This window comes from Pygoscelis adeliae, unplaced genomic scaffold (assembly GCF_000699105.1).
Source record: "Pygoscelis adeliae isolate BGI_AS28 unplaced genomic scaffold, ASM69910v1 Scaffold131, whole genome shotgun sequence".
In the NCBI taxonomy this organism is placed as follows: Eukaryota; Metazoa; Chordata; class Aves; order Sphenisciformes; family Spheniscidae; genus Pygoscelis; species Pygoscelis adeliae.
In genome coordinates this window covers 1,694,729-1,707,384 of record NW_008824058.1, presented here as the reverse complement: position 1 = coordinate 1,707,384, position 12,656 = coordinate 1,694,729, and the positions used below count along the sequence as shown (strand labels likewise).

Genomic DNA, 12,656 nt, shown 5'->3' with positions numbered 1-12,656 from the left:
TTAATTAGTCAGCCTCAGTCAAGGGGCCGATTCACAGTGTGAACGTAAAATCAGTTAAAAATTCAGGTGTTTCTTGTTCTGTTGGTTGGTACAAGGTCTAAGTCAGAAGTAGCTGGGAGGGGAACTGGCCTCTTCTGCTCAGCTGCGCACAGCGGTTGGAGAAGGAAACTGATGGTGGTTCTGTCATCTTTTGGTGGGCTTTTGCTTTAGAATAATGATTATAATTATTTGTATACGTGGGATGCTTCCTTTCTTTTCATATACTGTTTCCTAAAAAGCCAGACTGTATCTTGTTTATTTTTGTGTGCTTGTATGAGATGATACTATAATTTTCCTTCAAATTCAAAATTGACTGTACAAATATTTCTCAAAACTAGTCTTTAATAATATGTGTAAGATAATCTGTCAGGGTTGGGATACTGTATTTTTCAGGATGGATATTTTTTTTTTTGTCACTGAAGATTGAGATCTATTTGCTTCCAGGGATGGGATTATGCTATCACATGCCCGGTAGTTAAAACTAAATAAAAAATAAAGGAAGTTGTTTAGAATTAGTTTAATATACACGTTCTTAAAATATTTTCAATAGCTATAAAAGTGTTTTCCAAACCTTTTCTATCTGCAGAATCTCAAGGAGAATCTGGAGCTGCGCTTTGTAATTCTGGTGTAAATCTCTTGAGAATAGTCATTTACTGTCACTGTGATTACAGCTAAGAGCTGCAAGTGGACAAACCTGGGTTTTTTAATCATCTTGGAAAGGATCTAGCCATAAATTCAGATCCAGATAGAGATAAAACCTCACAGCGAAGCGTAGAGAAAATTGTGATGTGTTATTACTTTTTTAAGAATCCTCGCTGAATGCCAGAAATTGCGGAGCCCTGTTGGTGAGGAATAAGGCTGCCGCCCACGTACTGAAAGTTGGCCTTTTGCTCTCTTGTGTTACAGCTGTTATTTCTCGAAACCAAGAAGGACCCGGGGAGATGGGAAAGGCTGTGCTCATTCCGAAGGATGACCAGGAGAAGATGAAAGAGCTGTTCAAAATCAACCAGTTCAACCTCATGGCCAGTGACTTGATTGCCCTGAACCGAAGTTTGCCCGACGTGAGATTAGACGGGTGAGGCCCCGCGGTACCGCGTGTCTCGGTGCCGCCTGCAGAGCCGCCGCACGGGCTGCACCCGCCTCCGGCCCCCTTTCAAGGCGGGAGATACAGCGCTGTCTCACGGTTGATTGACGGGCGTTATTAGCAGTGATTGCCTAAGGAAGCTATTTGAAAACGCCGGGCTTTGCCGGTTCTAGATTTGGCTTCTAACACAAACTTTCTTAGGGAGAGAGTTGCTGCATCGCGGGCGTTATCATCCTGTGCAATTTGTTTTGTGAAGAGCTGAAAATTGTCAACTGGGAGCAGTCAGTTTACTTTGCAGCACATAACAAAATGCCCTCTGGTGTGTCTTGTCACCTGGAATAATTTAAATGTTTTTTCTTCAGGGAAAACTTTATTTCTGAGGCTTTAAAATGATAAAAATATCAATGTCTACTCTATAAATTTTCATAATTATGTTGTCGGCATTTAAAAATTGACATTTTAATGCTGATAAAGAGAAAATACTGCCAATACCAAACACTACCTGCAGGATATAGTTTTCTTTCAGTTTTATCCACAGACATTTCCGGAATAATCAGAATTTTATAGAATATCTTTCAAAATGTTTTGCAACAATATAAAAACTGAAGGGCGTTTTGTGGTTGGGGGTTTGGTTTTGTTTTTAAGTCTAGTGACTTACAATCATTATTGAGTGAAGCCTGAAGTTTGTGTGGTGACTTTGAGACTGTGCAATAGCTTGGGGGAGTGTTTCACCGAGCCCATTGAATTATTTTTAATGGAATTTACAGATTAATTTTTCCAGTCACAACAGTGGGCTTCTGTTTACACGTGTTTGATGTGGAAGTACAAACGTGCGTGTTTATCTCCATTTAAATAGGGATTCCAATTGCTATCCAAAGATTCTGTAACAAGTTACGGTACTTAAAAAAAAAAAAAAAGTCTAGGTCTGTGGTGTACATTGTTTTCCGTGGTCAGGGAGTTTCCCCCTGTCTCCCAGTAGCAGTGTTAAAGCTAGCCCATGGAGTAGGCTATCAAGCCCATTTTATTTAACTTGAAACTTTTGCATGAAGGGACATTCTCCTAAGAATCTTTAACTGAAATTGCATGCGTGGAGGATTATCCAAACTTACATGCTTTTGGAAGTGAATTTTTAGAGATGGGACTTTTTTTTTCTCACACTTAATTTTTATAGAAACCGAGTGTTGATTGAATTTTATATTTTTCCAATTCAGTTTTTTTTCCCTGTTCTCCTTCAGCTACGTAAACGGTCTGACTCTTATAACAAATAGAAATTTAGGGGAATGTAAGCGTAGCTAAATATATACAAGTGGTCAGGTCTTCTAAAATCTCCCATTACTTTTGCTTTTTAAACTGAATTGCCACTTAGCTGAAATCCTGCTTATTATACTTTGTTTGAAATTAAATCCTTCAGGTTCCCATGAAATTTAAAATAAAATAAAGACTTTGTTCCCTGGATTTTGTTTGTAAATGCCTGCAAATAATACGAGTAGAAGCGCTACGTTAACAATAGAGCTTGTTCACAAACAACATAGGTGATGCTTCTCCACGGCATGATCATCTGTAATTTGGTGATGCCAAGTTTCCGCAAAACAACGCCTCAGACCGTTGCCAGCAAAGACGCATTTCACAGAACGGAAGCAGAAAACCTTTATCGCTTATTGCTTGTTTGTTCTTTACTGCTTGCCCTTTTCAGGAGTGCCGAGGGTGGTCACGGTGAGCTGGCGGAGCTGGCTCCAGTGTTGAAATGATTCCAGCAGGCACGGGGCATCTTGCAGGCTTTCTGGGAAGCGAGGAGGACGCCGTGCGCGGCTGGGCTGGGTTTTCCCTGCTGCTGCCTAATTGTTTTCTTGCACCGCGATGCTCTCGGCAGGTGGCACGGCTTATATTTAAACTGCCCGAGTCAATTCAGCGTTACGTGCTCCTGGCTCACGTAGCCTGCGCAGCCCACTGAGAAACAAGACCCGAGAGTTGCACGCACCAGAACGAGGGGGGCACTTGCAAAGCCTCTTGATCTGTTTTGGAAAGCTCCGTCCTTTCCCTGGGAGCATTGGAAAGAAAGTGCATATTGGAAAAACGGGTGAAATGTTCAACTTAATGAACAGTTCTGCTCAGTCTAAGGAAGATGAGCTATTTAATACTGAGAGAAATCTGTCTAAATGCATTTTCCTGATGAAAAGAAGTTTCATATTCTTTGTTGAAAAGACAAAGTATTATGGGATTTAGAAAAAAGAAAAAATTCTTTTCCCATTTTCCTCTTCAGACAGACGCTTTCTGTACATGTTCTGTCTTTAGGGAGTATTAAATTGTTCTGAAAGCCAATTTATAATGCTTTGCTATTAAGGAAGAATATGATTTTATGGTTAATATATTTAGTGTATGACAGAAAGACGTATTTTTGTTGACGTGGGGGACAGAGGCATCTGATTTGCACTGGGTGTCTAACTCACTGTACCTTTCACATTATAGGTGCAAGCTTTTCTTTCAGAGGCCAGGAAGTTTTCTGTGGCAAAATTAGATTAATAGAAGAGAAGAAAATAAAAAATGTTCTTGCTGGACATGCCGTCTAGAGGAAGTTCATAATAACCTGTGTAGCTGTGGATACTGCTGTGTTACGGGTAATCATGAGCTGACGAAAAGATCAACGTTACCAAGGTGTAAATGTATTAAATCAGTGTATTGCACTAAATGCAGCAGAAAACTCGAGGCCAGAGAAACGAAGCTCTGCTGGAAGATCGTCGGGATAAGACTGGCTAATTGTAGGGCAGTAGCAGAAGGGGAGCAGGACGAGGGCAGGCTGCGTCTGCAGCGGGGAAGCGGCTGGCGCAGCGCTCGGGGACGGGATCAGCCCCGTGGAGCCCCGCATCGCCACTGAGTTATTTGCAGATTGCGCGCTGGGAAACGGCCAAGCTGTTCTCCATTTCTGTAACGATGCCGGGGGACTAAAGGAGTGAAGGGCATTTATACAGGACTAATTAACTCTTGGCATGACTTGACCTTTTTATTGTATCTATCACATGTCAACATTTCGCTGCGTGTAAGTGGCGTTTTCGCCTTTCTCTGAACGCATGCCATGCCATTAAGTCACAGGCTCCGTTCTGGCTGCCTGCACAAGCAATTAAAAGGATTCATGTGCCGTCGGGGTTGTGCGGGGGTCTCCGGGGGCGAAGGGCAGTCACAGCTACTGGCAGCACTCCTGAGCACTGCCCCTCTTCTCTGTCTTGCACGAGATGTCCCTGAGAGTTGCAGCGACTTTCAGTCTTGGGCTGGTTTAAGATTGAGATGTTGGAAAAGCGGCTGAATGCCTTTTTTTCTCAGTGATGTCCTCTTCCTGCTCCCAGTGGTGTCAAGTATAGGCTTAAAGCAGAAAATGATGTGTCCGACTTCCCGCACCCTGTCTTTGATGAAAATAAAACCTCAGCTTACCCATTAGTCCTGTGTTTAGAAGGTTTTATGATTTCTAACTGTGGTTTAACCCTAAATGCAAAGTGTCATCTCCTGGTGAGATTGCTCACTGCCTTTATATCTCTGCAAGAATTATTTAGATTTGTACATTATAATATTATGTCCATGTAGCAAATGAATGTCTGTAAATAGACGTAAGAATTCTGATAAGAAACAAACAGCCCAAGAAAAAGAAGAGTCTTGTTGTAATGCCTCATTCTAGAAATGCATTCTTCAGTTACGCTGCAGTACCTTTATTGGCAAAGTCATTGGGAAGAGGGCAGTGAAAGGGAAGTAGTACACTGACACGGTAGCTTTTTTGTTGTTGTGGGGTGTGTATATATAATATATATCTTCTATATTTATAAGTGAAAATATATTTATATATATATAAAATTAATCCATTCCCATTCTGTTCCTGTTCTGGCCTTCCTCGTTCCTTTTCCCTCTTAGATCCTCGCTGCACTTTTTATGCATGTGGGTGGTTTTATCCTGTCCTCTTGACGTGGGTGTACAGGTTTCTCTTGCTTTGCCAAGGCTGCTGCTGTCTACACAGCCCTTTGTGTGTACTTCTGGTAGTCAATCTACAGTGTACAAACTTGGAGTAAGGATCAGAGGCGCTCGTCAGTCCTTTTCACTCTCCTCCACAGCTTGGTACTCATCTCCCGCAGCGGCAGATAGTACCAGGGCTCTTGCTGTTTGGGATCCTTGCTGCTGTTGTACCTCCTGATGATCAAAGTAGTGCTGTGGCGAATGGAGGGCCTATGTGTAAATGGCATCAGAGTCTAAATAAGAAACACATATTTAAGGGGGAAAAAAATCAGAGAGAATCTTAGGTTTTTTGATGTTAGCACACAAAAGGGCTCCTGAAACCTTTTCTGACTCTCTGTTTCTGATTAAATATTTGATGACTATGAGCTAATTCTGGATTTACACTGCAACCACTGTACTTGTGTTGGTAAGTTGAGGGAGATTTTCTTCCTAAGGAAAAATGTTAGTTTTCTAAAAAAAAATTTCATTTTTATGAGTTGCAGGAAGACAAGGCAGGCTAGGTTGGTTGCTGGCTAATGAGAAATACCCTTTACAGTTGTGTGAAATAAGGCGTCTGGCTCTTGTCTCATCCTTCTCCCAAACAGAGATGTTTGTGAATAGACCCGGTGTGATGTCCTGACCGCCATGAGCTCAATGAGAGTTTGCTCTGACTTCTGCAGAACAAGTTCTCTCATCAGGAGACCACCAAATCCGCCTCCCATCTGCTGTAACGAAACAGTGTGGCTGAGTCCCATCCTATCTCTGCTCCTGTGTTGATACCGTAATTCCAGCCGGTGAATGCTAAACACTAACAGTTTTACTTGCTTCCCGTTACATCTAGTGTTGTCTACCAAAGAGTGTCCCTCGATTGCCTGAGTTCTGTTGGTAATGGCCAACTTGAAGATTTTAATCAGTGTCAGGTCTAATTTGAAGTAGCTATTGATTAAACCTTAAACCCAATTTAATTCAACATAGAAATGTTTAATTTTATTTCTAATTATTTTCTCCGGCAAGGGAAGAAATCCATCTTCAATCTTTTCTGGATGAGTCAGGTTGCAAGTGCTATTCTACAAATTGCTAAACCATTATAATTGGATTTTCTTATTGAAATTTAGGTTGAAGTTAGCTGTTGTGTCTGTGTGTGTGCGTATGTGCTTATGAGCATACATTTCTGATCAGAAACAAACTCATATTACGATTTTCTAAATAGCAATCACGGCTTAAACTCAGCGCCATTGTTTTGTGTTGGCTTCTTCAAAGCAAAAACCTTGACAGGCTCTGGAAGAGGTACGTGGAAGCGGCAATCTCTGCCTGTGAAACTGTTCTTTTGTGAAACATCTGCGAAAATCCTTTAGTGCCTCGAACTCCGTGTTACAGGGCAGGAAGCTTTGATTAGATTTTTTTTGGCGAGACCACTGTTTGTTCTTCATGCAGTTTAGCCCTGATAAGGGAGGGTAAATTGTTTTATTTTGTGATGTTCACATCTAATCCATTTGTCTTGCGCCAGAAAGTGTTGTATTAGTTCTTTTCCCAGCTCTAAGTCGTGGTGGGTAAAGTACATATGAGTTCCTTTGTTGCCAGGTTTATCTGCTTACAGCTTCATATAAGTAAAAGCTAATTTATTTTTTAAGATTTTACTGTATATATACAGTTACGCATAGAGAAACTATAAACCACCCATGAACAAGAAAGCTCAGGGAGAAATCAGTAATTAAGTTTTGGCTAGAAATTACTTTGAAATGACAGTTTAGAAATTATTCCCCCTTGTTTGGGGGGGAAAAGAATCACCCAGGGTGACTGCCAGTAGGGAGAGAAAGTACATACAGGTAATCTGTATAAGAACAAAGCCAATTCCCAATGTATAAATTAGCTAAAGACTGTTAAGATTAAAAAAAGAAAAGTAATTCTCCAGCAACGAGAAAAATATGCTCATGAGTCAACAGATGGCTTCTAATCTGGTTTTGCGAGTCTTTCGTCTGTACTTTCATATAACAAAAGGGACAATTAAGCTTTGTCGCTATTTCCCCGTTGCTGCTGTTTCTCCCATAAAAGTTGGGGTTTGATTCCATTCTCGCTGCCAGCGCTGCTGTAACTGTGTAACGCCAGTCCCTGTTCACACTGCTAGCTGGAGCGGAGGCAGGACCTGTCTTGAGAGTATGCCGCAAGTCAAATTAGCTTAGCTAAGCTCAGGAAAGGAGAGGAGATCTTTTTGGTCACATTTCCCGATAAACGTAACTTGGCATTTGCAAAATGTGTCCTCGCTGTGGAGCATCTTGGTATATTTGGGGAAATTCCACTTAGAATACCTTTTCTAACCGTTTGGTAGCTGGTGTTTCTAAAGGCAGCTACAATGTACCACAATAACTTCCCAGGTTTTTTATTCATTCCTTATATCGTGGCCATGCGCACTGGAAGCCCAGTGAGGTACAGCTGTAACTCCAGGAACGCTTAGAGCCCTTTCTTCGCTCGCTTGCCGTTTTGCTCACTTCTTTCTAATTGTTGAACTCCCAGTTTCCTCCTACTGCCAAAGCAGTAGCAACCTCCACGAGATTCTTACACACAGGGTTGCTCCTAAAATTAAAAATTTACTCCTGTCATAGCTTTGATAGAGGGTAATCAATGCAAGGAAACCTCTGGTCTTTGCCTGGTGCTCGAGAGCTGTTGGAGCGTGTCTTCACAGGTGGAGTTTGGATCGCTCCCGGGAGCCGCGTTCAAGACAGACCAGCAGTTTGCTTTGCTTTACACTGTTAGTGTTCGGCAAAAAATGCTGTTCTTCAAATTACTTTTATCAGATTGGCAGTTAGTTATTTGTGCTCTTAACTGGGAATGAGCAGTGCATCGGTAAGAATGTTATCTGTGTCTATGTGTGTGCCAAGCGAAGCCTGCTGTATGTGACGGAACAGCCATGGGTACAAAGGGAAGGTTTTTGGTTCAGCACCGTCAGCAAAGCACCCATGTGTAGGAAGAGAAGGAAATGTGAATGCTCGGTAGAGGTATATTTGTACAACTCATTTAAATGGAAGTGGCTTGCTCTTGTTAATCTGAAAAAGGATTAAACCTCTCTACATCTGGAGATGTACCAAAGGAGCAGAAATGCTAGGGAGAAGGGGTTGCATCTGGAGGCTGTGTAAGTGGTTTTGGCTGTTGACCTAGTTAGTTCTTTATACTTACTACTGGCATTTATGTGTAGACATTTGTAGACGTGAATGTAGACATTCAGACACATGGATCTTTGAAGGTGTCCCTTTATTCAGAGAACTTCCGAAGACTTTGATTTCCAGAAAGATAAACCGACTTCTTCTTGACACACTGTTTCATGTGGACTGTAGTCTGTTTTGGAGCAGGGCAGTTAAAATGAGGAGATACGATTGAAAATAGAAGTCAGCTCCTTACTTAGTGTTAAAATAATTGAAAACAAATTTCAGTTCCTGGCACCACTGCTGTCAGCTTGGGATAGCGGCCTTACTAGAGAGGCCTCCAAAATATCACTCTACTAAGTATAAAGAATGATTTTATTTATAGAAAAATTGATCTAAATAAGAGATTTTTGTTTCCTTTATTTATGGCTTCAAGTGACTTTGAATACTAGTAAATGCTTAAACAGTTCACATAAAAGAAAGGAGAACCTCAGTGTTGTTTGGCAGGTATTGTTCTCTTTCTTTTTTTCCCTAGCAATGAATTTGCAGGCTGCCTTGGAAGCCAGCCCTGGTGGGACCTTGCCTCCTTCCCATCGTATCTCCGCCCAGAGAGTCTGCAGGACAGCTGGCACGCAGCTTTTCCCCCAGACCTTCGAAAACGGGGATGAAGAGGGTGGTTAATTGAAGATTTTGATGTCAATGGCATACTTATCTTTTAAAAATGTATGGCTATTTCACATTTTTAAAGTATCTCAAGGTTATCCACATTGCAAGGATAAGCACGTTCCTAGTTTTCCCGTAAATACCCTAAATAATGTAACAACGATAGGTTAAACTGGTAGGTATTTAGTCCTCGCGTGGTATGCTCTTTGGGAAAGCACGTAGTATCTGAGCACAAAGGATGCATATTTCTCTTAGATCGATCTTGTATCAGTTCTGCCTTTCCTTCAGCAGCTCGTCCCCGGACAGTTCCCCCGTGTACCCGCAGGCTGATCCTGACCCTCGCTGGCAGCAGAGTCCACCCCGTGAAGTGGCTGCAACTCAGTTTTCTGATTTAATAGTGCAAGGCTGTTCAAGCATGAAATTGCTTCCTTCATGTAGAGCTGTCCCCTTCGCCTGGCAAGTCCAGGCTCAGAAACAAATGGTTACTGTGATTGCTGCTGTTGGCCCAACCGGTTGTTGCGAGGAACAAAGTTCAGCTTTTATATGTGTCTGTAAGGGAAATGTGGGAATGAGTCTCTAGATTCAATTGAGAAGTGAGAAGAGCCTGCAAAATTCTATTCAGCAGCAAGAAACAAACTAGTCACAGTTTCTTTACTAAAGCACGAGTCCTTAATGATTAAACCATGTTGTTATCTTTTTTTTTTTTTCAAGAGGATGGGCAGTGAGACAAGCCAATGCCATCGCAGCCGTGCAGCCTGTTAGATGGTGCTTCTGCAAGCAGGTCATCAATATAAGCTCATTTCTGCAGGTAGCTGAGCAGTAAGCATGGGCAGTCAAAGCATTAAAGATCCTTGGTTCAGTTTTTATCAGCAGGTGTGTAGAGGGCTTTGGCATCGCAGGGTGTCTCCTGTTAACTCCGAGCAGAAATAAAGACCGGTTAAAAGCATCTGTCCAAGGCAGTGCTGGCCCTGCGGTAGAAGCTCTGGCCACCACCCAGGTGGGCGTCTGTTCTGCTGTATCTGGTCATGGTGGATGTAACACTGGGCAACTTCTGGTTTGGGGTATCCGTCCCACTCTGCTGGCAGTGTGTTCTTGTTTTTTGAAACTGCTTGTGGCACGTAGAGAAAATTCACTGTGTTGCAAAGGAGTAATCCGAAATAGTTGTGAGGATGTCAGGAAATAAACCTGTACGGGTAATTCACGCTCCTGTTTTATGTCCTCCCTGATGGAAGCTGTCTTCCAGCTTGGTTATGTGCATTCACTCAGAGAAATCGGCTATTCTCTACCTTATTTCATAAACTCCATTAAAAATTTATGCATTATTGTTGTGAGTAAGAAAGCAATAAAAAAAAAAAAAGTAATTTCCCAGTAATTTATGTGGTAATGTGTGCAGGCTGGAAAAAGCACTTTGAATTTTGAAATCTGTATTTGGAGACTTCCAGAAGACTACTGACTTACTGCTCTTGGCTTGCTTTATAGTACGGTACTAATCCTGGTGAATTTACGAAATGAGCTGACGGGCCGTTTGTTCAGACACCAGGTGGGCACGGGGGGAGGACGGCGCAGGAGCGGTGATTTGCCTGGGTGCCTGCGGAGGACCGGAGGGTCGCCAAGCCTTTGGCTGGCTCGTTGCAGCTGGTTTCTTGCCGGGAATTCAGTTCTGGGAGGAAGCTCTGAATCCAGCACGTGGGTTACCTGCTTTGCCGAGCACGGCATGGAGAAGTGTCTGAGACCTGTCAGCAAACGCTGGATGAAGAGCTAAGCAACCGCGGCATGGAAGTGTGCCGTTGCTCTCCTCTTTACTGCACGTGACGGAGAATTTCACCCCTTAGCTGGGGGCTCCAGAGCTATGTGAAAGCAGGAGCATGTGAAAATGATTTCTTTGTTTCTTACATCCTTTATGGCAGATACAAATAAGAGATTTTGAGGGTTCAAAGTTAATACTTGTTAAAATATTTTGAAAAATTTTTCAACAAGTCGGGGAAGGTTGAGGTTAGCTTGACGAATTTCAAAGAAGATTCAGTAATGATATAATGAAAAGTGACACTGGAAATTGAACAAAATTAATGATCAAAAACCATCCAGGAAAGCCTGATCTGATCTGAACTGTGATTTCCATTACAGATCTTTGATTTTTATTGGAAAAAGTGGAGAAAGTACAAAGGGACCTCTAGTATCATCCTCCGAAAAAGAAAGTGTCCTTTACACTATGTTGTTTGCTTTTAATAATGTGGTGCTGTATTACTGTGTTCATCATCAAACATAAAAAGAACTTTGAGAGTTTAGTAAATGACTGCTGAAGTAACTTCTAAAATATTAAAATGGAGTTTGGGGTTAAAAATCCCTGAGGAAGAGTTGATATTCAAGGCTGTACCTGAAGCTTTATGAACAGCGATAGCTGAAGGTGTGAGTGAAGGGTATTTGCTCCTCAAAGCTGCAAACCTATTTATACTCTGTAATGACACACCAAAGAACAATTTTCTTAGGGTATTTTCACATCCATCATCTGCTGGATATAAAAATTGGTTAGCTTTGGTGTATTTTGATACCATAAAATTCAGTAAGACAATGTCGATGCAGTTCCGGAACAGTTCTGCTTTCCTCCAAGTGAAATAAATTCCCATTCAATTATTTTCTATTTACCCTTCACTTGCATAAATTTCAGTTTAAAATATGCACTGGTACAGTTTAAGTAGATTTATTATGGTAGAGTTTAAAGCTGTGTGCAATGAAATGCGGCAGCAGAATCTATTACAGGATAACGCGTTATTTCTCTGGGCCGGGAGTGACAGTCCCCCACAGAGCTGTCAGAGAGGGGCTCTTCTGCAGCTCCCGCGGAGCCGAGAGTTGCGTGCGGTTGGTGCAAAGGGGAGACACAACAGATCAAGCTTAAATTCGTGCTCTTCTGGCAGGGAATTCAAACACTCAAACAGTCTTGTCTTCTGTTCGTAATACCGTACCATATATTTCATTTTCACGCTTTCAGTTTCCCTAAGTAACTTACAGATTTTTATTTAAACTAGATAGGAGGAGGCTATTTCAGGCGATAGGGGTCTCGTAGTGCAAGAGTTATCACTTACTCTAGAAATAAATTATTGCTTACTGGGGGTCGTTAACTTATACTCCAACGTGTGATTTTTAGAAAGCAAAACCAAAACCCAAAAAGGAGCGCTGGTGATCTGCGCATGGCACAATTAACAGTTTTGAAGGGGAAGTCTGTGACACAGAAGTATTCTCTAAACGGAGTTTTCCGTAAAAGCGCTGGCCAAAGGCCTGCCTTTGGAGAGGTCTGTAAGAGGTTTGAGCAGGTCTGATGGCTGGCGTTACGCCGGTGCTGCATTTGGCTTCCCGTGAGGTGCTTGGTGTTTCAAAACCACTTTAGCAAAGTGAGGTGGGGCTTTGGGTTGCCATTCTTTGTGGAGGGAAACCAGAAATGGTCTTCTGTTACTGCTGAACATCAAATAAGCTGTTGTTTTGCCGGAATATTTTTTTAAATTACGTGCACTTTTCCTTATGCTTTTAAATCCTGTTTGAGATTAGAGGAAGATGGAAATACTTTGAGTATTTCTGTGGATACCAACACTATCCCGCTGGAATAAGCGATGTACAAGTGGGCTCTTGAAAGCCGGGTACAGCGGAGCACTAACAACATTCATTATTTGCTATTAGCATAGAATAAAGCATCATAACGTGCCTTGGCATGTAATCAGTATGCGTTGATATGATCTGGCATCTTCTGAGATATCTGAACGCGATGGTGG

General features: G+C 42.0%; 1 protein-coding gene across 1 annotated transcript in view; it reads left to right on the top strand.

Annotated features, from left to right (window-relative positions):
- Positions 1–12,656, top strand: part of GALNT13 (polypeptide N-acetylgalactosaminyltransferase 13) — a 139,154-nt gene that overhangs the window by 48,325 nt on the left and 78,173 nt on the right. Inside the window, exon 3 of the mRNA XM_009334034.1 lies at positions 946–1,114. Within this exon, the coding sequence (XP_009332309.1) occupies positions 946–1,114 (169 nt within the window). The remainder of the gene's footprint in view (positions 1–945; positions 1,115–12,656) is intronic.